We start from the raw sequence: 26,786 nt of genomic DNA on the forward strand, positions 1-26,786 counted from the left end.
TACTCAGACTTAGAAACAGTGTTCAAAGCACAGACAATACCTGCCTCTCCATTTTCAGTAGTAATCTACATAATCATACTTAATGACATTCTCATTTTTTTATTTTTAATAATTTTTAAATATTCCAACATAACATGGAAAAAAGAAAGAAAAGAAATGAATATGCTGGGGATTATTTTCTCTTTCCAACAGCTCAGATATTTTTATGGTGTGACCTGTCACCATACCAAGTTATACAGATAGATCATGTTAATTTTTATGGATAAACTAATATAACTAGAATCTAAGGGAACACTGAAGATAAGAAGAAAGGAAAGCATAACATCACATTAAACAACAGGCATTACCAGACTATTTCTAAAAGCTTGTTTTACATAACCCTGTATCCTCTTGGCATCTTCTCTCCCTCTGCTGCTTTGCATGAAACCTCTAGTGAAAAGCAGAAAGGTGACATGACATCCTGAGACAGCAGTCATTTTCAGACAGAAGTGTCACTCTGTCTATTAGCCATCCTGCTGTTCTTGTTTGGCAGCAGAGGTTAGAAACTGAATTGTAAAACACTTATGATTCCAACTAATTATCATCAGGGAGGGAAGAGAAGCACATTCAATTCCTGCCTCAATTCCACCTTGGTTCCCTTACAACCATTAATCGGACTGTGCCGAGGGGTTTTTGTCTTTTGGAAGGGAATGGCTAAACTTTTCTTAAAAGCAGGTATCATTCCACATACCTTCCAGAAGCACAAAAAATCACCTTAAGTAGGTGTAGTGATGGGTCTGATACTTCACTCCCTGTCAAAGAAGTGACTGAAAACTCTGTCCCAATAGAACCTTCTCTGTGTGATTAATAGGATTTGCCAGCACTTGTCCAGCATGTACCAGAACATCCAGTAGCCCCAGGCTTGTATTTAAACAGCTGATTTTTGCCTGATGCACTAGAGAATTTCAGCACACTAACAGCGAAAAATACATAGTTCCTTCATTATTTTTCATTGCATTTTGCTGAATTGTTGTTCTTAGTTTATATTTTATAGACAACACGAATTTGCCAAAGTGAAGCAAAGAAAATACCGTGCTGAAAACTTTAAGCTGTGTATAGTTTGTGTTCTTCCTTCTAAATTCTAAATTCTCTGCCTTCATGAATGGCAATAGAGAAAAGAAATAAAAAAGAAATTGTCCTCTGTCATTGGACACAACCTACAACCAGTTGGAACTCACAAGCTAAAGAAAAGTGTCAAATTTTTGCAAGGCAAGTTCTGATAGAAATGAAAAAAATGGAGGAGATCAATGGAAGTAAGTGCTGTTGACACAATCAGTGACATTGCTCTCTGAAACCAGTAAGAGGCTCATGACTTTTAGTTAAGGAGGATGTTCTCTCCCCAGAAAAACGTTTAAGAAATTATTTCAGAAACTATTTCAGAAATAAAAAACAATGAATGAGGAAAATATCAGGAGATACTCTTCCAGTTCTCCTGACAGAACTGTGACAACTTCTTGGTATAATGAGGGAAATGTGGGTACTCTGTAGGGAGTGCTAAAGCTGTTGATCTTCATGACAGTAAACTGCATTTTACGATGCCAACAACACAAAAATGATATTAAAAACGCTTCAGCCACTTGATAGAATGCAGAAATGGTAGGACAAAAATGGGAAATAACTTGGTCTTTGCAGATTTTCATGCAGATCAAATAGTGCCAGTTTATGTAAAATTAAACATTATGCTGAATTAGATATGAATGTGTTGTGTGGGTGTGTGGGCTGGATAATTCCACAGAAATATGCTCCTAGTTGGTCTGGATTATATTTGTGTATGCATATCGAATAGTGCAGAGATCTGTTATTAGTTACTGTAGTACTCTACAGCTGGAGCCTCCGGGCCCCATTCTGAGCTGGTATACGTTTCACAGCTTATTTATGGCTGTTTGCATTATGACAACTTACAGGGACAAGGAACTGTCCTAATTTTTTTAATTTTTTTTTCCCCTGACATGTAATGGTAACCTCCAAGGTGATGGTTAACCCAGTATCCCGGCTAAATCCATTTGCATGGGCACCAAACCAGCCTCTGCACTTTCAGGTTATGACCTTCTTAATTTCTGACCCTATATCTGTCTATTCTGTCAAGCAAGGAGGAATTCCAGCTGCTTCTTGAAAATACTACATACCAATACTTTACTCTGAAGTGCATTAAAGGAAGGGCTGCCAACTTACACAGAAATCTCTGCAAGAAATGAATCTTCAATCAATAAAAGGCTTGCAACTACTATTAGCACACTTTCTTGTACAACATTAAATTATCTTCCAGAGAATAAACAAATAAGGAAGTGTCAGCATGACCAGCTACTAAGAGGTCTAAGCTATCTAAGGACTGATCTAAACTCAGGAATGACGGGCTGTCTGGACAGCATGTACGGATAAAATTTATAGTAGATCATCCATTTGAATCTATAAAGGAACCTGCAATGCTCTAGTTGTGAGCTACTGTGATTCTAAACATTTACTGGAATTTTTGTTTAAAGATCAGGAAAAGTATCACTATAGAAAATGATGAAGGCAGTGGTAATATGGAGAGGACTATTTAAAAGAGGCAGCCAGGATGTCTGCCCTCCTGCTTTATCACTAATACTGCAGAAGGTTTTACATTATGGTATCCTGGGCTTCAAATTAAATGTCAAATTCAATTTGCCACTGAAAACATGAAGTGTGTGACTGCCTTTAGAGGGGTAACCTGACAGCACAATTTCATAATTGGTGTCTGCCCTAATACTGAGTTAAAATACAGGAAGAGTTGTTATTTGACTGCAGTCATATCTTACTCTTTAAAAATAAACAATCCACCCCCAGACAGGCTAAAAAACATTTGGTTGAAATTTGAGCCCTTAGTAAAGTTCACTGGTTTCATTTAAAATCTTTGGAAAAATAATGTTAAATACAGTATGATAACAGATACAAACCTCCCTGATGGGATCGTGCCACCAGTTACTTCTTTATGTCTCTGACATTTAGCTCATAATATAATGAGATTTGTGAAAGAAAATGAAGAGGTGCTTATTCCACTTAGTACTTTATTTTTTTTCCTTTCTATTCAGACAAGCTTGTGTTTTAATAATGAGATTTCTAATCCACTTTAATATCCTATCATTATATCTTAGTGAACTATCTGCCATATAAGTAATAATAATGAGGTATGGTTAAGTATAAAAATGCATCCTTAAGCATTTAGACACTTTTAGTACTGGTTGTAATTAGAAACTTAAGAAACATGTGCAATTAAATATGCTCATAAAAAAACCAGATACATCTCTGTAGCACCAGTCAATTTGTTGCATCATTAATATTCTTCAGTATGGCAGTTTAAAAATGTATTGCAGTGTTTCAAGTGGAAAATAGCTAAGAACAAAATTATTAACATTTAAACCACCATAACTGTTTCAGAAAAACTGAGTGTTTTAAGTGTCTTCTCCAAACTAATTTTGTTTTTACAGATGCATCTTCAAATTCTACATCTTTATCTATAGGTCTAACAGCTAAGTTCCAAAGATAACATCTTTCACTGTATATTAAATAAATTCTTTACTATCCTGAGATGTGACAACTATTAATTGTAATGAGATAGTCTAGTCAAACCATTCAATTAAAACAAATAATATTTTATTCCTTTTTTCTTATTCATCTGAATAGTTTAAGATTGAATTAGGTATATATTTTTAAAATACACTTTGTTAAAACTTGTTTCCAAAAGTGTCTGAAGTGACTTGCTACTCTTAAGCTTAGGAAATTTCTGTCCTGTCTTGAACTGAAAATGTAATCCTTTTGACCTGTTTCATTTTTGCAGAGAATCCTTTCATCTGAATACGTACGCAATAAAACCTTTGTGCTTATGCAAAATCCTTGTAAAATGGTGATGTACCCTTTTCATGGGGTCTGTATACATAGAACACCTCAACTTGGAGAACACGTGCTTTATTCTTTCTCAAATAACAATATAAGAATTACAAAAAGACACCTCATATTTGAAAAGCAGAGCAACGTTTTGCTTGGAACAGGCTGCCCAGGGAAGTGGTGGAGTCACCATCCCTGGAGGGATTTAGAAGATGTGTAGATGTGGTGCTTAGGAACATGGTTTAGTGGTGGAGTTGGCAGTGTTACGTTAATGGTTGGACTCGATGATCTTAAAGGCCTTTTCCAACCTAAATGGTTCTGTGATTCTATGATTCTGTGATTAGATTGAACTTTTTAGCTAAAATTTTGTATTTAGTTGATTATATATTATGTTAAAATAAAATAATTGACTAAAACTGGTCTCATTTCCTAAACCTGAGGGCTAAACTAATGTGAAATCTGCCACAGTGACTAACGCAGGTATTGACCTGGGCCTCAGGAATGAGACATCAAGACAAGTTTTCTATACAGTACTGTTATTTTTCTAATTTGTGGATTGGCATTGAGGCAGACTTGTAGCATATACGCACTGACGGGTCATTCACATACAATCTCTTTCCGCACAAACCTTTCTTTGTATCTCCCATCCTCTCTACACATGAAACAGCCTCCTCCACTCACTGCATGTAGCCTACATCCTTTTTGTATGAATGTCCTTCTGACAGGCTAACAGCATCATGTAAGGCCCATATGCAAAAAGTAAGCAGGGTATTGAAGGATCTTAATTCTCCTAAACACACTTTTGGGAGCCTGCCCTGCATCTGCTTTATAAAGTGAATAGAATCTCACATCTTAGGCACAGAAAATTTATTGATCCTTTTCATGTGTAGTATTGAACACCCTGGTGCACAATACACCCTGTTATGCCAGAGCTGATTTGTCTGGAAGTGAGCACAGAAATGAATTGAATTTACAGGTCCACAGAGAGATTGCGGCCACTACTTCAGAGCATGATATACGCACAATCTGCAGGTTTTTATATCCTTGTAGAGAGCTGAGTAGTGATGCTGTTTTGTGTTATTAAAATGCATAATATGGTTAGTCTGGCAGCTGCATTAAGTGGGAGGCTTAAGCTGTGCTTATTTATACTGGCTGATATAATACCAGATGCAAGTGGCAGTCAAGGATATTTATTTAACTGCAGTCATCTTCCCTCTTGGCACTAGTTGGCTGCTGCAGAAGAGAGGCCAAGATGAGCTGCTCCTCTTATACTTTAGAGGTAGATCTACTGAGTAGGGCTGAGACACAAAACAACAGCAATGTCATGCTGGTCTTATCTTTGTCCTTAATCCCCCTGCTTGGCAGAGAAAAGACAATTTCCAGATGTGATTACTCTGGCACATCTTACAACCTCCCAGAGGAATCTGGAAATAAATAAGTGGGCCTGAAAAGAGTAGCATAAGAATATACGTTCTTTCCTGCAATTTTGGGTTGCAAATAAATCAAGTCTAATACAAACAATGCAGGTTGAGGGCAGGTCACTAACATGACCCACAATTCTGTATCTGTTCCACCCTGAACTTCTCGAGTTCTCTGAGCACATCTGTATGACTTAATAAAAGTGCTTGAATATATTTGCTGAATAATTAAAGGAAAATACCGAAGAATGTTCATCACAGAGGAAGAGTGATTTTATTGTAAGACCACTGGGATAGGAGTTAAATGACCGGTTCAATTTTTCATATCTTGTGGAAGCTTTCAAACAGGCTAGAACAAACAAGTGAGGACTGCTATCACTCAGTTTTAGCCATCTGAAAGTTAATTGAATAATTTAGGGTAGCTGTCTAGGCTTCTGCTGCAATCAGGTTTCCATCACAGTTAGCAAAAAGAATAAGGTTGCTCATCTCACTCCCAAAATAGCTGTTCAAAAATGGTTTGAATGAATTTTCCTTCAGGTTGTCTATTTCTCTTCATTTACTAACAAGAGAGTTATATACCTAATTTCCAAAGTGTCAAGTTATACATAATTTTCCTCTTTATTTCCTACTACTTAAATGTGATTAATATTGATATAACTACAAAAAATTTGAGGAGAGTGTCATAAAGGCTTGTGGGACTCTAAGAAATAACTGTTCATAAAGTTCATACAAGAAACCAGAGAGCTTAACTGTGGTAGTTGTGAGTAAATTTATGTTACTTTTCCAGTCCAGGCTTTAAGAAACTGGAAAACCATGCTGTCAATCTGTGTTGCAGTGCCCATTCACGCTGTCAATCTGTGTTGCAGTGCCCATTCACATACCTAGGCAAGAGCAGCAAGGCTTTTTAAACTGCTTCATCCCCAGCAGCTGCTGCTTCTCTGAAATGTGAGCTGAATTTTAGAAACTGTCAGCCTGTTTGACAAATGGATGGGGGAAAAAAACCCAGAATTAATTCCACTGCTTTCCTTCTCAGAAGGCCTCATCCCATAGGTATTTATTCACCACAGAACACGTCCATGCCTTATAGTGGGAGCAGCATGTTGGAGCTGCCTCGGTGCCTGTGAGTAGCACAGGAGTCCATGGTTGTAGCCCTTCTAAGCACCCAGTACCTAAAGGTATATACTGAGTCACTTGACTTGCCTAAGCAGTATTGTAATTTTTTCATGCTATATTCAAGTGAATGTAGCCAAATAGCAGCATCTCACTATTGCTAGTTTAGAGAAGCTGAGAACCATTTCTCCCGTCTACTCCTTCCCCTGAGCACAATGATGACATCTTATGTCGGATTTGCAGTGAGAGTCCCAAAGAGGATCTAGCTCCTCTAGCAAGTAACATTGAATGATCCCTGAAATAATTCAGCATTAAACCAGCCTTCTTGGTCAAATGATTTTGTTAACCTCCACTATACTTATTAATGGTTGATTTGTAAAAAAGTAATATTAAACACAATGAAAATTCAGTCAATTGGCTGAAATGTTATCATTTCCTTGCTTTCATCACCAGCTTGATACGCATGTATTGGAAAGGGAGACATTCTGCATCTTTCATTCAAAACCTCTTTTTTTAAGTATGTATGTGCAAATATATTAAAATACTAGAAAATAATCGATGTTTAATACAGTATTAATTTCTTATTTTATGGGTACTGTGCACAGTTTTCAAAACAGGTTTAGTTCATCTGAATAATTTAGAATGTCTTGGACTCATAGGCATTTTGAGATCCTTAATCAGTATTTGAAATCAAATATTTTGTTTTATTTTTCAGAGAAGTAGTTCAGATGCTCATTCACCAATATAGAAATTGTGATTGATCCACGTTTCAGAAATTGTCAATTTGCTTCTTTTGTAGAGTAGCATTCTATGCTTCTTTCTAGAACTTGACCGGTATGTTTGAAAGATATATTAACATCATGCATAAAAAAAACCTTATAAAATATTAATTTAGATATTGAAAATCCTGGTTGCTTGCCAGGAGGAACCTGACAGGGAAAGGTTCCACTGCAGAATAAACTTTTAATATTGTTAACAGTAAATTAAGTGTTCATAAAACAACTCAGAAATTGTTTTATGAAACTGCTAAAACTTGTGCTTTATTAAATTTTCTTTACAATAGGTTGAACTATTATTAAACCTTGAAAATAAATGATCTTCCCTTGGGGTGATAATCAATCCTACAAGACGCCTTGCTGTTTACATTGGCTTAATATCATTTCACTTTCATTTGTCCTATAACAAATTCCACTGACATTTCATTGTAAAAGTGTCTATGGTATGACTTTTATCAAATATTAACTTAATATGTTTTTATTAAATTTAAACCATTTTGTAAATAGTATTGTCAAAAAGACTTTGGACTGAGCAAATTAATTCTTTATTGAAAGCAAGCAGGAACATGAACTCAATAGAGGTTATTTATATTCTGTATAACCAGTGTCTGTCATAATCATGGTCTAGTAGTTAACTTTATATGTAAATGTATCATCAGGGAACTCTCAACAGGCAAGCTCTTTTTAAAAACTTCCAGCCAAGCTATCTCCTCTGTTCATGATGAACTTTGTAACATCTGAGCCTTTGCTTTTCTGAAGCTTCTAATTCTCCATGGACTGAGCATTACCTGGCCTGATACTCATGGGAGCAAGGAAGACGGGCTGAACTGCTGACTGCAGCAATTCGATTCATGTCTTCCAAGTCCTGACTGAAGTAAAGGTTGTGCAGGGAGGGACAGAGACTTCGGTGTTGATTAGAAGGCTTTATTTCAGTGCCTTAAGCTGGATCTTCAGTTAGACCTCTGTCTTTTTCCAAGAGTATAACAAGCCTTTTATAGAGACCCTAGTCAGTGACACTTAGCTCATTGCATTTATTGATTTCATAGGTTTGCCACCTTGAGGAATCTTATTAGTTTAGTTGTACTTTAGGCCAACATCCTCCACTTACTAAATGTAAAGAAAAATATTTCCTAAAAATACTATCTAAAACCATGTAAGTATATCTGTTCTTCATAGGATATGCTATTTTTTTCTTTCCATTCAGACATGTGGGTGGCAATAGCTTAATTTCCTATTCTCTTCAGTTCCTGCTCTTCCAAGTCCATGTAGAACATCAGAATTGCTTATCACTGGTGTTATTTCTTCATTACCTGTGAGCATATTCCTTTTTCTAAAGGAAAGGGAAAATTAAAGAATTTGAAGTGCCAGTGACTTGAGCTTTCCTCTAATATATATTGATATAGGAAAAATAAATATTACAGAGAAAACTTTTGCGACAAGTCACATCCTTTCCTCTAAGCAGTATAGTCACTGTAGAGACAAAGACTTGTGTTACACTGCTTTGAGGGAGGATGTGGATTTAAGTAATCATCCCTTTCATGTTGGTACAGATAAACTGATAAATATGAATATGATGGAAAAGGGAAATGAGGTAGTGATAATGGAAGGAAGCACTTTGATATCAGTATCACAGCATCTATGCTAAAAGCTTCACTTCTTAACTACTTTAATTTAAAAAAGAACGAATCTTTGCAGTTGCATATATATTTATCCCAAGTGCCAGAAAACAAACATTAATGATAGTAGGTGGTATTATTATTAGAAAGACCATGGTTTTACTGAATCTGGTTCAAGCCTCTTGCACATTGGTGTTGACAGCATTGCATTAGTACACATGCTCTAAGTATTCACAAATTCTTTTGGGAGTCAGAACCATGAGGCAATAACCACCCTGTCACCACTAACCGAAACAATTCATTAAAACAAACTAGATGGTGAATGTTTTAATAAGTTGTCTACAATCAGAACACAGAATTAAAACAAATTGCAAAGCAATTTGGCAGAAATTCTGGGGAAAACAAAGGACTATGGATAGTATCATGTGGAAATTGAAAACCGCATCTGCTAATTCTTTGTGCAGAAAAAGAAGTTAAATTTGTTAGATAAATTACTTGCTGCACACTATATACATCAACTTTATTTTAGATCACTGATTTTTACAAATTGTCATCAGGAAAGTACATATCCTAAGTATTAAAAAAAAACCAAACTCACTGAATCTGCATATTTTGTGAAGAAACCAGAATAAGATCAGGACAGGAAAAAAACCCTCAACAAATGGTAGACATTCCATCCTTACTTTTAAAAACTAGAATGTAGAGCTTTGTCAAATCATGCTATTATGCAAAAGAAATCAATAGAACATAGTATATTCTGGACAACTTCATTTTCTTTTCTCGCACTGAATTACCAATTAAGCCAACGAACTGTTCCAAACAAGCTACCTGGATTTTTGTGATTTTCAAACCAGGAACAACTGAGTACAGCTTGTATATACACCCTTAAGCTACTTTAAGAATGAGCCAGTTGCAAGAACGACAACTTTCTTACAAGATTAAAGAGAATATTCATTAACTGTTTTTAAAGCAATAACACTCCTTTTTTTTTCTTTTTTCTGTAAGAACAAAGATGCTCTTCTTAATGGATTTAGTGCAGCTTTGGTCTTTTTGCTATAAGCATAAAGGAATTCTTCAATCACCCAAGACTTTATAAAAGTGAGAGCCCAGTTATCCAAAAGATCAGATGACAGCCTTTGATAGTAAAGCTGGGAGTACATCCCTTCATTAAATCCAGAGCAGAAATTAGACTATATGCCTATATGGGTTAAATATAGCATTTTCATATACTTGCCTTTATTATTTCCTAGAAAGCACCTTTTGTGATTATCCCTCATGCCATGTGGTAGCCCCATATATGCAATAGCAATGACTTTGTCAGACTGTATGAACTGTACTCCTCAATTCTCAGATGTACAATAACGCTACCTTGCTATGCATTCCATTTGTCCATATGGCCAGTAAAGTGTTTGTCGGGTATCCCTGAAGAAACAAGAAATATAGAAAAAAAATAAGTAAAGATGCAAAATCCTTTCATTATGATAATAATCAAGATTTCTAGTTTTTTAAAAAGGTATACAGTGACATATTTTGCCCTTGCTTGTTTTGCTAGTAATTTTCGTACCAAGATAAACCAACATATTTATACAACAAATATCCTAATAGGAAGGTCAGCGTCCAACATTCCTGACTTAATTCACAGCATCTCGCTGTCATTGCGCTCTGCTTTTACATTTTAATATGCCTGTGTAACAGGACTGAAGTTTGTTTTACATTGATAAGGTCAGGTTACGTAGGTCACAGTTAATGGCTGTCACGTAAAAGTTGTTATAGCTATTTAGCTATAGGCTCCTTATGTGGCACAAGTTGCCATAACTCTGTTGTCTTTAATGAAACTTTCATTAATTTTTTTATTTTTTTCCCAGAGAGCTTAAAATCATCATGTTTCCAAGAGAAATGTGTTTAAGTGCATCTTTTATTTTGATGTTCCCATTGCTTGTCTCCAGTTCTTCCTCATCCTGTTTCTGCTCTACCAATCACAACCTTTAATATTATTTTTTAACAGTCTGATCCAATACGCACAATAATACCTAATACTAATACCAATAACAACAATCTCCCACTTTAATGCTGGAAATTTTTGTATATTTTTCCCTGTTTATGCAACAGAGAAATCACCAAGTTAACATAATTTCTGTGTTGCACCATTATAAAAGCAGCTGAAGAGAAGTGAGGAAAAGAGAAAGAAGAAAGAGTAATAAAGTTGGGGGGGGAAGCTGTGCTTTACCCTCTTTAACAGATATGGCCATAAGGGAAAAAATTAAATATTAATGAAAATACTTATTTCCCAAAGGCCTGGCCAGCAAAGAATGCTGAATGAGATAATTCACTAACCAAAGGAACACAGTGACTGAAAAGCAGATTATCACTGAAGTGAAAAACAAAGGCAGCTGACATTAATAATTAATTGAGGAGGTTTCCTGTGGAGGTTTAGATGAGCTACAGGCACTATGTGTAAAGTCACTTGACTACCAGATTGTTATGTTCTTTTTCAGAGATGCTTATATTAATGTGTACACCCAATATTAAGTTTGCCTGGTCTGAGTTACCTGGAAGGAAGTACAATCTTAAATGGGAATTTTTCTCTGAGTTGTACTTGCTGTGCTGTATAAATGAAAGCTGACAAGTTACACCTTTAGATTGTTGCAGGAATAACTCCCAGCAACATAAACAGATGCTATCGTCTTGTGCTCACACTGTGTGTCTCTCTCTATATGTGTATACATACATGTTTGTCCCTACATATGAGGGAAAGACTGTCAAAATAGGTTACAACTAGAGATGCTCAGAGAGTTGAAATGGAATAATCCAGCAGGAGCCTACTCTTACATTACGAAGTTGTTATTTTTTTTTTGACAACTGTGTTGAGTTCTGCCTCTGCTCTCTTACTGTGAATGCTCTAACATACAGGTAAGATCCCTGAAACAGCAAGTGTGGCATGTAGCTAAACTGATTATAATCTGAAGGAGTCATATTATCCCCCAAACGGGTTTGATAGGAGAACAAAGCAAATTCTCCTTTGTCTCATTGTTCTCTCCCATGGAATTGCTCTTGTAGCTGTGGACACAGCCTCCAGGGGTTGAAGATTCCTTGGGCTCCAAGAAGAGGATCTCAAAGGCTTCTTAAACAGATATGACTAATTAAGTGTAAGAAATGAACTTTATATTTGCAGCTTGATGTTTTTCAAGTCAAAGACCAGAAGTACACTCATGTCCATACATAACCACCTGAAACTTCTCGTATTTTGGACTGAGTTTTCAGTCATTTGAACACAAAATCTCTTAAGTTCCAGTGTGTTAAAGTTACTGATATTGTTAAAGGGATAGCTAAGAACACAGTGATCAAAGATGTAGTCAGTCAAGATGTATGTAAGAGTCATGGGACACATAGGAAACAAAAATCTGAGGAGCGGTAGAAGGAGATAAGTATGAATAATCTGTTCTGTATAAATGGTGGTTGTTTCAAATGTATTGGTAGAACCTTTACACAATGAGTAAAATGGAAGAAACTGGAATCTATTTCAAGCCAATTTCCAAGTAGTAAAAATGCCCGAATTTTCCTAGAGCAAATTTTTATTTTGTTTTGGGCTTTTATAAATGCTTTATACCAAATATCAACATACTGCTTTCAGGAAAATAAGAACACATGCCAAGCTTTATGCTTTGAATACGTTTCCTGTGAAAGATATGTGTACTATCTTCTGTCTAAGTTTGGCTTTTTGGAAACTCAAAGCTTGAATACACATACAGCTTTAGGGTGATATCCATGTATATATACAAAGCACTGCCACAGACATTTCAGCTATTAACACAGGAAACTACTGGAACAAGATCCCTCTGAGTATCTGTCAGGTGACCTGCCCCTGTGCATACAGAGTTCCTTGAAACTAGACTTTCAGTTGCATTAGGACCAGCTCTGTCTTTTGAATTGTCTATCATATTATTGCAAGATATTTTTAATTTTCCTAACAGAGATTTGTCTTTGTCTCACTAGGCTAAGCTTTAATGAAGAAACGTCAACGTTGCTAACAACTGCACAAAGAGGGACTGAAGACCTTTGTGACCAATGATGTGGTTGTCATGGAAACTGTTTCTGTTTCTGTCATTCACTGGCTGTCTTTCAGGTAAATCAAAACAAAACCAAGAAAACTCTGCTTATTGTTTCAAGGCTCTTAACTGCAAACAGAAATAGGAAGATGTAAAAGCATGCCAGAGAACATCATTACTAAAACTATTTGCCTAGGTGGTGAAATTGTAAAAATTTAGAGATTTACAAGTACTGTCCATCTGCTTTTAATTTGTACATTAAGAGAGGTCAGCTACATATCTCATTTGAAGAGACGATGACAGGTTATTATTAAAAAAAAAGAAAAAAAAAAGGAAAACTATTAATTACACAGTGCTTTCCTAAAGACTAACCACTGCGGAATGTTTCACTTCAGGATTGTGTGACGGTTTTGGAAACTAGTTATTAGGTTGTTTTCTTTTTTTCTTAATTCTGTGTATGTTTTACTGATCATTATGATTTTTGTCTGTGTAGTAAGTGTATTTCTTTTGCAGGTTTTTCTCTTGGCATTAGCTTAGTTGTCTTTACCTTTGCAAGTGATAAAATGAGTTCATCAATAATCATTTAGGCTTCTCACATGAGAATTTTTGTAATTTCATAGAATCATAGAATCATAGAATCATTTTGGTTGGAAAAGACCTTCAAGATCATCGAGTCCAACCATTAACCATGCCCCCTAAACCATGCCCTGGAGTACCCTGTCCACTCGCTTTTTTAATACCTCCAGGGATGGTGATTTGATAGCATATTGTCTCTAATTGATCTTTTTTTGGCTGCCACATTTTCTTAATGCTGCCCCTTACACTACCTCTCAACTGCCTCTCAACTAAGTTACTCTTTTCTCAAATTCTTCCAAAACTTTTTGGTTTTGTGTCATAGCAAGATGAAATTTAGTAAAAGTCAATGAAATAAAATATTTTGTTATAATACTGTGGTGTTTGACACAGGAATTTAATAAAGGAAAGCATACATGAAACGGTTTGATCTAATCTGGTTTTCCTCATGTAGCTTCATTATCTTAAGTCCATTACTTTTGGACCGGGAATATTTTTCTTTTTTGTCTTGTATTTTCAGGCACATTATCAATCTTGGTAACATTTCTATTTGGTTATTCTAGTGGTAGTGTCTTACAACCACAATCTATTAATGCAATTTTATTTCTTTTTAAGTTGAAAATTGTATTTTTATTGTTGCAATTTCCAAAAACATTGACACAAAATTCAGAAGCATTTCAGAAATTCAAATCTAGAGTTTCTTCTTAAGAATTATATCTTCTACTTTGCAAACTTTAAGAGTTAAAAGTCAACATCCGGCAGAAGGTATTACACAGTGAAATTAATGTACCTGAGCCTGCAGTTAGTTTCACATAGCTGAAATCTCTTTACCCTCAACTGCTGTTAAACAGAACACCTGTAAGTAGTGGAGTTTGCTCCAAATAGAATTATCTCACTCTGTACAACACAATAACATGTTGCAAAATCTGAGACACATTTCATATGTTGTCAATTCTGTATACTAAAATTGCATATACAGGGACGAGTTTCAGCTGTTTATCACAGCCATGTTTTGGGTATGTTTGTTAAACCAACATCTTGCAAAGGCTTTAGAGCATTAGCACAGACTAATGTTAAGGTAGCATTAAAATATGTAACTACTTTGAAATTTAAACTGAAAGTCAGTATTTACAGAAGCATTTTATTTAAATAACATAATACCCTGAAAACTCTTGCCAGTCATTCAGCACTATGTTTCAGATTAACTGACTATTCCTCTCATCTGTTAACTTGCTACTTATATCTGATGGTTTGTAAAGCATTCTTCTTTTTATATTTCATTTTGATTTGTGATTCTTTAGGATTCTTAAAGGTTTATTCCATGTTACTGGAGTAGATATAGACTCCTGTAAGAAATCATTTTTAACTGCAGTACTTGTTTTCACATGCTGTTGAATCTAATGGGATAACACATATATTTTTCTCATACACAAAGATAATTTTGTAATTATTTCATTAATAATAATCATTCATTAGAAAATTTAATCCTTTAAGAGCTGAAATTAACCAAAGATGACAAAATTGGGTTCAAAGTTATTTTAATTAGGTCATCAGTGTAACTGGTAATTTACTGTCTCCATACCTTTCACATTTGATTACATCATTCTGCATTTGGAGCTGCTTTTGTATTACAGCACTTGCTAGAACATGCTTACAACTGGAAATAGTTCCTACAGCTGATGCACTTCAAGGCAGCCTAGTAAGTTAGATGCCTGAATGCACTGTTCTTAACGATAGAGCAATAGATATTGATGCTGCTACAGTAAGATAAAGTTCATTCAATTCCTGTTGTTTTGAGCTGTGTTAAAATTCAGTACTTATCCATTAAATCATCAGATCATGGGATCACTCTTAGCAGCAGCCAGTGTTTGGAAGAGAGTACTACACTGTTATATTGATTTTGCAGTGGTGAGGGAAATCATCCAAGAAGAGAATAGATGACCTCTCTAGCTTGTGTCTACTGTTTTTATATCATTTTTATCTTAAAGCTGAACGTGGTATTTTGGGGTTTGCTTATGCATGAATGTATGCAAGTGTGTTTAAGCTATGTGGAAAATAATTGTGGGGTGGAGAAAAATTTATTATTTTCTGAATACAAGACTGAGGACTGAATTATGTCTCTTACTCAAGTTTAATTATTTTAGTATAAGCAAAAGGTAGTCTGGGACTACAGCCCACAGTTACATACTTAGATTCTCAGAAACTTTACATTTATGAAATATTGATAATTAGCAGATGCAAAGAAGGTATCGAGATTGATAATATGTTCTTTCTTTTCTTATGGCATATTATTGCCCTTCAAGCCAAACTGGAGTTGAAGAAGAATTAAGCTGTCATTTTAGAGCTAGGGTTTGCCTCACTTCTGAACAGACAGTTGGAAAACATACTTATATTTTGTTGGGTTTTTTTCTTCTTCCTATGAGGCTTTCCTGTAGGGAAAGACCTCAATCTGTAAGGGAACAGGTTACCAAGGGGGAACTGTTAATCTGAAATTCAAAGGACCCTTTCATATCTGATTCGGTTACAATAATACCTGAAGTGAGTTCAGAGGTGGCCAGCTTAGATTTAAATCAAGTTCATCAGAATTTAATCTGTTGGTAATTTTTAACTTGCTTGAGAGCTTACATGTATAAATACAGTTACAAATTATATGTTCAGGGCATTTTAACAGGTGTAATTGTAATTTTTCAGTGGAAAACCATAGAATGATACAGGGTATGGCATCAGCAGTTTTGTCTTCTGGAGGATTTGGTCACCTGTCTGTTCTTCATGCATAATCATGAGCTAATGATTCGGGCTGCACTGTCCAACATACAATGGGACTGGGGGTATGTTCCCAGGGTTTTACTGTCCTGGTTCCCCATAATCACTTTGCAGTCTGTTTTTATGTGTATAGTAAAGGCTATTTATTTTTGGTTCATCCTAGTAACAGCTAAGCAGAGAACCTTTTCTTTGTCTATAGTTGCTAAGATTTTCTTGCACTGATTTCTCAGAGAAGCTGGAATTTAATATTGCTGGAAGGCATTGCTTTAAAACAGCACTCCCTAACCTTGGAATGAGACAAACAGGTATGTCTCTTTGTGTTTCAGGAAGAGGAGAAATATTTTTAAAATGGAAGAAAATCACATCAGATTACCAGCTCATGTTTAATCAAAAAAGCAAGACTGGCTTCTATTTGCAGATGTAAGACATTTGACAAAAGCCAGCTTGAGAGTAGGGCTCCTGTCATTCTTTATAATAATTATTGCTGCCTGTGACAAGATGTTTCAAAGTTTAAATATATGCTAAAGATTACATAATAGAGTGAATAGCATTTATAGAGGTCTGATTCTGTTTTAATCTAACATATATCCCTTATGCCTTTTTGTTCCCCGGCCCATTTATCTACTTCTTCAATGTTATTACCTGCTTCATGTTAATCGGGTCAAAGCGAGACTCATTTTCTCTGTAAGACTTTATAATTCATGGCATCAATAAAATTATGGGTATAATGAAAGTAGCAAGGCTTCGCAGGATAGAGGCAGTACCTCTGAGACCCAGTGGTCACTGCTCATAGCACCAAGCGGGTAAACACTTGTCCTTAAACCTCATCTCTATGTACCGTTCATTTCTTTTCACATAAAACATTCTCACTACCAAGCAAAAACTCACTAAATATAGTGAATTTTTCTCTATATCCCTCAGTATGGTGCTCAAAATTAAAAACAGCATGACTTTTTCTGAACAGTTGCTTGCTAGAATATGATATGAATGGACACTTACAAAAAATGCTCCTAAGTAAGAGAGCATATGTGGAACAAACACAAGTGTCCTGTCTAGCTTTGACCTACAGCTGGCAGCAATCTGAGGTGCTGCCTGTCTTTTATTATGTCCATCCCTCTCCATCTGGCTACTTGGAGGCTTTTAGGAATTGTCTCTATCATCTGCACTTATCAGCTTCCAAAATGCATCTCAAACCTGCACAATATGTGACTTTCAGAATTCCAGCAGCCACTGCCAGGATTAAAATTCATAGCCTAAGGTTCATAAACTCATTAACCAAACCATATAAAATATTCATACTACTCTGAGTGCCAGGACTATTTCTCGGTTTTATTCCTCCCCCTTTTAGACAATGTCCTTGCTACATCAGAGCGGACAGTATGTGAAAGGTTTCTTCTCTGCCAAACGAATGATGAACACATGAATGACCAGTATTCATCATTGATAAGCCTATACAATTACCCACCTTCCCCCCCCCCCCCGCCCCCTCCCCAGCTCTGCACTGATGATGACATAGCAAATACCATGCAACTTTGTCACCTTTGATAGCTGAGCACAAAAGCCCGGAGACAGACCTCTAGATAAGTACTAGGGCCTGGGGACTTTCACATTCTCAGTCTTCCAAGTAAAATGGAAAAGTCAGAACACACTTAACCCTTCTACTGCCCATCCTGAAATACTGCTTTTGCAGACAGTGCGAAGCAAAAGAACAATTTGTCACAATCCTGAAATCCAAGGTAGACTGCTACCCACGTTCTCACTCTTGGATTCAGTGCTTAACTGAATTGGGGAGGAAAGCACTTATCTGCTGAATGTTGCACTTTGTATAATTCTTAATTCAAAAGACAAATGGAAAGGTAAAAATCATTTACTGCTGCCAGAATCCTGAAGTGTCTTTAATGTTGAGCATTCAGGAGTCTTAAAAACTGGAAAAGTGGTCATGAAAAGAGGCACTTTGAGTATGCATGTAGGAAAGTATTCTTATGAGAAACTCTTCTGCTTGTTTGCACGTGTGGGGTTTTATTCTGGAATAAATTATTCAGGTTTTTATGCCTAGATGGGGCTATGTAATGATATGGTCATATGCTTATATGTGGTGCTTCAACTTACAGGTTACCAAATGTTAGGCAACCACCGGAAGCCTTTCTTTTAGCATGGAAGTAATTGATTAATCGATGTGCTAGGCCTCTTCAGGGCTAACACCATAGTAAATGTGAGCAATGATTAGAATCAGAACAAAAACATTGTCATGTATACAAGAATTAAACTAATGATTGATAGTTCATGATGTAACAGTAGTAACACATCCACTAATATCACTGGCATATTAGAACATATTTTAATTACCTACCTAACTATACTTTCTCAGTTTATTACACTTCAGTTTGTTCATTAAGAAGTTCCTACCTCCTAACAAGCTTTTATCAATCATACAAACAACAGTCTAGCAAACTGATACTTAGATGAGTTCCACTTTGGAACTGGCGTTACGAACCTTTCTCCAGAAAAAATTTGTGACACCGACTGAAAAACAGATTCCAGTCATTCTATTGTCACCACCAATATGGAGAAACCTTAACCTGCACATCTATCCTCATTTTTTTATTTCCTCTTATTTGGTGGATAAGTCTTATTGTGACAAACTGTTCAGAGTCAGCCTGTTGCAATCTGATGCTTTTAAAATATTTTCTATTGCATTAGATATGATACTAAATCACATGGTTTTTACTGATAGAATTATACAAAAATATGATGAAGCAATGTTTTTGTGTTAAGATAATGATTTTACCTTTCTGTCTGGCAGTTTACACAGAAATATCTATTGATTTCAAGATTACACAATAGGATAATGGCTCTACTGCTTCTCTTCATATTTTTTGAGTGATATTGGAGATGACATGCTGTTGGGATTCAGTCCTGACGTTGTACTCCAGGAGTCTCATCTTGACCTGTAGTCAAAACGTCAGTCAGTGTTACCAGTTTATAATGGTTAGATTAAAGTGTTTGTTCATCCCTCTCCAGCTTTGTGGTTAAAATATTAAAGACTAAATCTCTTTTAACTTCAAAACTCCCATCATTTGACGCTAAGGATGCTCAACATCTATAGCACTGATGTAAGCTAGCATTTATATCAGAGTACAACAAGGAATGAGTCACTCTGTTTTGCTTGATGTTTTGCCTGATTTTTTATTTCTTAGAGACTTCAGACTGCCTGTTTACTTTTATGGGCTAATAGAAAGATAGCGGGCTAGTAGGAGAACAATTGTAATAAAGCTATAAAAGCATCTTTTTAAAGTCCTGCTAGTAGGGAAAAGTCTGCTCTTAAGAAGCTGTCACAAAGAGCCGGACAAAACAGCAACCATACAGGCCCAGATTCATCTCATTTAACTTGAATGTTTAAACTGAAATGTCTGAGTTAGGGAATAATTGATCTCCTTTGCTATATAGTCAATGGACAGAGACAGTCACTTGTAAAAGGTAGCTAAACCCATCTGAATCTGAATTACTTTCTGGAATTCTGCACTAAAACAGGCTAATTTCTAACATTAAAGATATGAAGTCAGACCTCTTTCAAGTTTTTGGGTGATTAAAGAACATAGAGAGAAAACATATTTCTGAACAGATATTAAATACTCATAACAATGGCAGATATGAAAAAAAATATATTTTGTCCTAAGGTAGTGTATAAACTATACCTACAGAATTATCCCAAAATAGCAGGGAAAGCTTTGACTGAGAAATGAACAGTTTTAAGTGTTGGGTCAGTGAGAAATGCCCAGACTATGGGTAGACTGTGAATGCTACTTCATCAGGTTGTCTCCTCATCCTGGCTGTGGGATGGCTCAGCATAGTCAGGCACATGATAAGGAAAATGTTCCTGCTATAGGGTGCCAGGCAAAGATCCCTGACCCCCAAGCACTTTCCTGACTTCAAGTGTCTTTAGCAATAACAGCAGGTGGTGAATTACATTATTTGTTCCTGAGCATATTCTGGAACTTCATCCTTACACCCACCACCTCCAGGTACCCTGTGTGGCAAGGCAATACATCTCTATCATGTCTCTAAAAGAGGCTTACACTGTTAATATTTAATAGGGCACTTTGGTTACTAGGACAGTCAATCTGTTCTGTTTCATAAATGTTGCTCTTTTTTTTACCCCAAAGTAACGTTTAAATTTGTAGCCACTGTAAACAAGGTCATAGAGTCTGTGTAGAGACTAACTTAGTGTAATCACTAGAACAAACCACCAAACCTGCCTCTTGGCTACTGTGGAAAATGTTTACCTTCAGCCAAAAGTTCAGCTGAACATGCCCATGGAGGACAGCCTTTCAGCTCTACACAGCACGGTGGAAGATGGCATCTGCCAAACTAAAGGCATCACTCAGGGTCCTCTGGTTTAATTCATACTGCTGGCCAGCAAGATGTTCAAAGTAGTTCTTAGTACTTTCCCCAGATAGTCCATGTCTTTTCTAACTACTGCAGTGGGTGGCACTTTGCCAGAAGTCCTCATCCCCAGGAACCTCTTCTGCTTTCATCCATACTACTGGGAATTCAGCAGTTGTGCAACACATTGCAACAGTGATAAAGTTTTTGTAGGAATATCTGTAATAGGTTGGCTGGCAAAAGTAATTCATTCTATGAAGTGACTACCATTTTCCTTAAGTGTGCTTCCAGATGACCACTTCTCATGTCCAGAAGAAATAAAACAGTAACACTGGGTTTCAACAAGCAACTGAGTCTGTTTTCCTTTTCTTCTAGTGCCAGACATGTACAAGGAATAGTTAGCTTATAATGCAGAATAATTTCCAGTTTCAGTACAGCATTAACAGTATAACAAATACATAATAAAATAAGTCATTAACTTCGTTTAAAAAAAAGTCATTAGAGGCTAGAACAATGTTTCTTAAGCATTGGCCTGGCCTTTTCTAATAGGAATGCATTAAAAAGGCAGTGAAACCTTTGAAATTATGACAAATTCAGCTTTCAAATTAGATACAGTTTTCTAGTAATGAGGTTAAAACAATATTGGAACAGCTCTACTAGGAGAGCTGGCAGATATGACAATGCTTCAAGTCAGAAAGCAAAATTAAGTATCTTTAAAAATTAAATGTTTTATCAAGTTTCTAACAGAAATTGTATGGAGGATGTGAGTGAATGTGTGTGTGTGTATGTGCCTGTGTTGGAACAGAGGAATACTGGGTTGTCTTCTAAATAATTTTGGATTGCATTAATCCTTGTGGGTGGGTGTTTTTGGTTTTGTTTTGTTGTTTGGTTTTTTTTTTTCCTTCCCTTGGGGGTTCATTGAGAGCATAGCAAGCTCTCTACTGCTCTCTTCTACAGGTCTGGTCAGAAGTTTCTCAATGTGGTATCAAATTGTCAGGCTAGATATGTTCATGAATCTTTCTGGCTTTACAGTCATACAACCAGATGAGCAAGATAGAAGAACAACCAGATTGTTGGTTCATGTCCAGCTCCTATTTCAACCAATAGCACCTAGTGCTTTTAGCCCTAAGAAATGCCAAGCTCAAACCTCCTCATAGAATCTAGTTTACCAGTTGCCTCCTACCTATAGAAATAAAATATAGCAGTATGAAAAACCTTCTTTCTTCTAATTGCTGATAATTTTTGCCCTAAATGGCTGAGAAAAATACTACACTGTACATCAAGATCTTAGGAAAAAAATAACTGTAAAGGGGTTTTATGTATTTATTTCTCACTGCTCAATTCCCATTCAGTATCAAGCATATTATTGGAAAAGTTCCCTCTGTCCTTGAGACTTCCAGGTTTTACTTTTCTTTGGTTGAACTTTCCAGTCAGGGCTCTTCAGGTGGTATACTGCCAAGTGTGTATGGGGATCTCTCCATTTTTTACCTCGTACTGTCAAATATACTTGGTGACCTCAAGAGATTGAACTGACAAACCACAGACCACAATTTGGGGTAAATGAAACCTCCCTGCTCATTCAAATGCAAAAGATTGTTATAGCAAATAACATCACAAAAACTCTATGGGAAAAATCAAATTGCTACCATGGACTGAAAAAATTTAGGTAATAAAAGATGGAAATATTCATTTAACTTTTGGGAAAAAAAATTAGAATGTGTATAAAACACCTTCAGAAATGATCCAGGGAGCTGAAGTCATTGCTGTGCTGGAATGAAAAGTCATGTACTTATTAAGGGGATAAACTTTCTGCAGTGATACAATTTTCCTCCCACAGCTTAAGCCCATAGCTTCTCTATATATGGTAATTACCTGTATATGGTAATTACATGTGTTAGAGGTAGTGATGAGATAACCTGTCTTCTTGCAAATATTCTCCTCTGCTCTCTAGGTGTTAACTATCTTTTTCTTTCAGACTTCCCCATCTGAGTAGTGGTGGTAGGTTAAACTTAGAGCAATCTTACCCAATATGAAGTTAATGTTTGTTGCCTATATCAGACCTGAAGAAGTCTTCCTGTGCTAAAAAAGCTGGTGTGGTTTTTTTTCCTCTGTTTGTTTATCAGTTGATCATGTAAAAGGTCTTACTACCATTTGAAAACACTGCTCTGTTTTGGAGCCACCCGAAAAAGTAGGCATAAGCCCCTGTATTGAGAACGTGGTTTATATCTGCAAAAATTAATAAATTATGTAAGAATAAAACCTGTCAGTTTCTCCACATTGGAGGCAAGTTGGCTGGAGAGGGCACATATCTTATCAAATAATGAATAAATACACTTCATATGTATGTGAGCACATGAACATAGGTAGCTATGAGTGAAACTCTTGCTGTTCCAAACTTGGAAATGCACTTGTCAGCTCTCTAGCTCTTTGTTTAAATTGCTGCTAGCAGTTTAGTGAGAGCAATTTCTTAACTGTGGTATAACTAAATCTATACCCTAAACTGAATGAAAATAAAGTGTGAAAAATAAATACCTCTCCTGTCAAAAAGTATGAAATGTACATATATTGTTCAGTGCGAAGGCTGTGGGAGGGAGAGTTTATTGAGCTCCGTACAGTGCCGTGACTGGTAACTGCTTTGCACAGTGGACTGCTTTGATAGGTAGGTTTTTCCCTATTAAGTGCAGTAATGTGAAAATGCTGATAATACTGAAGAACATATCCTGCAGTTTCGGCTTTTATTCAGCATGGCTAGCTGTGCTATGTACTGAGGCCACTTTCAGTAGTGGTTTTAGTTTACTTCACTGGACTTACTAACCTTAAGATTGGGTATTCAAATAGAAAGGCTTTTTCTAGTATTTTGTTAAATACTCCACCAGAGTTGGTTTTGGTTGGGATTTTTGTGTGTTTCTGTGTTGGGGCACTGAGAAAGTTGTGTCGGTTTTTAATGTTTTTAGCTTAGCACCACTATGACCAATGCAGCTCGTGAACTCGGTGGTTAAACAGTTCATGTACTTTTGATGTCCACTGGGGTGTGAGCCCTGTGGCGAGGGCACCATGGCCTGTGCTTCTAGCATTTGCCCTTAATATAGTGTGCAACTGTGAAAAGGAGTGTTTAAGTCACGGCACTATAGGTAGTGTCAATTTAGCTCAGTACAAAGCTGTAGGTGGTTTGCTATGGCTCACCACACAGCCATTAACAATATCATCTTTGCTCAGTACAGAATTGCAAGTGATAGCATTTAAACTCCCTGTAACACTGTGAATGATAACGTTCTCATCGTGTCCGGGAAGAAATGTGAAGACAGGCGTTCTGACTGAGCCTGTGATTTAAGCGAGTCAGGTAAGGAAAGAATATAGTCTCGTCATCTGCAAGAGGAGGCAGCATCATTGAAATTTAGCATTGATTTTTAAAGTGATTAAAAAAAGAACAATAGATCACAGAGTCAGCAGATTTCAGATGAAAAAGATGAGTAGATTGATAAATATCTCCTGACATTAGCACCAGTGTGACTTAGCAGTTCTGAATCCCTCTCTGGAGATGCTGCTTTTCTCTAAGCCCTGTGGAACTACTCTTAAATGAGGTACTTGATCTAGATGACTAAAGCAAGTGGTGTGAATATTCTTCTCTAACTCTCCAACTGGTGTTCGCTTGCCCTTGAAGCACTAACCTGTTCAAAAAGTTAAAAGTGGAAAACCTCTCACAAAGGAGTTTAAAATGCAAAATATAAAAAAATAAAGAGGAGAATGAAAATATGCTGAAATGAGAGTGCTGAAATGAATACCTTTTGCCTCATAGGTAATTTGTGCTAAGATAAAGTGAGGTTTGTGATGATCTGTTTTAAATCTATTTATGTCACAGATGGGCAGAAGGTGAGAAGTGAAATGACATAAACCCACCCTGATGGTGTGTACCTGTACTCTGATTTGGTGACCTTACTCAGCTGGGGCTACAGGAAACATTATATTTCTGTAATTTACATTTGTACCTATAGTTTGCTTTCTGTAATATAACAGAAAAAATAAATTTTGTCTAAAATAATTATGGTTCAAAGTAGCATATTTTTCTGTTTGTAATATATTTTTTTCTTCACTGAATTCTTATTGTTTGGTCATCATTTTAGCTAGAATAGAAAAAAATTATATAATTTGTGTTTTCCATTTGCCAGACAGTTCTTAACACTTCTTAACTGTGTTGGATTTATCACTTTAATACGTTTAACATTCATAATAAAGGTTAAAGAAAAGATAGTTAAGTCCATGAGTGTGAGAATTAAGATAAACTGAAGATAGTAGAAACCATAATTTTAACTATGGTTTGTCAAATTCCTTCGCTTAAGTGAAAGCTTGGAAAACTGAAAAAAAATTATAAAACTGGTATTAAAAAGGAAAGGTGGTATAGAGAATAAAAAGTTAGGTTCTCATAATTTTTCCTTTTGCCTCTGTAGTACAGTTCTATGGCATTTAAAAACCAATAATTCTGATTATTTTACATAATCCAGAAGACACTTTTCAATTAACAGTGCTGTTATTCAATAAAATATTGGCATGCTGCAGAGTTTTAGAAAATATTGATTTCACTCTAATTTGTGACTTGCAGAAATACCACACAAACCATCATGGATAGAGTATAACAACATCTCTGTTTTAACATATCAAGAATTTAAAAACTTGACCAGTGAACTCAGTTGTAAATTGGTAAACCACTAAAACTTTACCAAAGAGAATGGTGAAGATCATGTGACTCATTCATGAAAAATGGGTTTTACAGCATCTTAGTGCCTTAGAACTACAGAAGAAAAACCTGGATGTGCAGAAATACCAGAAGTTAACCAAGTACTTTTACTTATCCACTAGCAATTATTTCCTTCATGTGAAATAAGTGACCTAGAACCAACTGTCTTAGCCATTAATGGTACCAATATATTTTTTCCTGATTGGTTCCTTTTGCTCTTTGTATTTCAAAACTTCACTTCTAAAAGTTTTTTAAGCTTTGTGGAAAGACATAGGGTACTGATATCTGAAAGACAAATTCACTTCGGCTACATGTGAGCTCACATATTTAGATAGACAAGAATATAGTTCTCAGTGTTATAACATTTCCTTCCACTCTATTGAGCAGTGACACAGTATCATCTGGGATATGGACTTAATCTGGGCACCACACATAAATATATATGTGGACCAACTGGAGAATCTGAGGAAGAATGATAATAAATATGATTTCCAAGGGAAAAAGAAAAAAAGAGTTGAGTTGCAACAATTTATTAGAGCCTGCAAGATACAGTCTGTGAATTTGTAAACTTTATCGACAAGTAGTAATGGACATAATAATGAACAAATCAAGGAACTCAAACAGCAATGGCCACAAGAAACTATGGCAGATATTTCCTTAAATTACTTTCATCATTGATTTACACATTGCTTACCTCATTGGGTGAAATGGGGCCTAGTGCTAAACTTAGTTAGCCTAACATCTGATTTAGTTTGTCTAACTTCTGGTATAGTTCATCTACAATTAATTTAGCTTGTCTAATAGGAAAGAGTGCAAGACAAACAAAAAGATCTAAAAGCTGACCAGTTGGTACCTCTAGAATTCTGTTCATTCTTTAGTTTTAAGGTTATATCATCATTCAAGATTTAAGAAATATTAAACTGCACCTTTAAGGATGTCAAAAGAAATTACAAATACTCGGTTTGGCAAGATATCCTATGTGTGCTCCATTGCATTTCAGAATTTCCTCTGTTAGAGTAAATTTAAGACTGTAAAAAACATAATTCTGTGAACAACTGAAAAAAAAAAGAAATTTCCTCTAAAACTCTCTCTCAGTCTTCTGTCTGCTGTTCATCATAGTCTTAAATAATGGCTATAACTTATACTGTAATCTATGGTAGTTAAGGCTATAAATTTCATGTCTCCCAACCTGCACAGCAGATTACTGTGTACTGTAGTGCAATCTGACAGTAGAGCAGACATGCCAGACTACCTTTTCTTAGCAGCATTTTTAAGGTTTGTGAAATTTTGTTTAGTTCTCCAGACAGTGAAGGAAATCCACAGAGCTTAACACAGGATATAATAATTGGAAGTAATAATAGCATTTTTATTGTAACTTGTATTGTGCCTCTCAATTACTACAAGTCCTTGGATTTTTAAAAGATCTTCTATAGTAATTAGGGAGGATAAAATCCTCTAAAAAAAAAAAAAAGCCTAAGAAAAATTAA

General features: G+C 35.9%; 1 protein-coding gene across 3 annotated transcripts in view; it reads left to right on the forward strand.

Annotated features, from left to right (window-relative positions):
- Positions 1 to 26,786, forward strand: part of CNTN5 (contactin 5) — a 680,093-nt gene that overhangs the window by 293,250 nt on the left and 360,057 nt on the right. For all 3 annotated transcript variants that reach the window (XM_052812642.1, XM_052812644.1, XM_052812643.1), the window contains one exon: positions 12,796 to 12,925. In XM_052812642.1, the coding sequence (XP_052668602.1) occupies positions 12,868 to 12,925 (58 nt within the window). In that variant the 5' untranslated portion in view covers positions 12,796 to 12,867. The remainder of the gene's footprint in view (positions 1 to 12,795; positions 12,926 to 26,786) is intronic.

Source organism: Harpia harpyja, chromosome 17, assembly GCF_026419915.1.
Source record: "Harpia harpyja isolate bHarHar1 chromosome 17, bHarHar1 primary haplotype, whole genome shotgun sequence".
In the NCBI taxonomy this organism is placed as follows: domain Eukaryota; kingdom Metazoa; phylum Chordata; class Aves; order Accipitriformes; family Accipitridae; genus Harpia; species Harpia harpyja.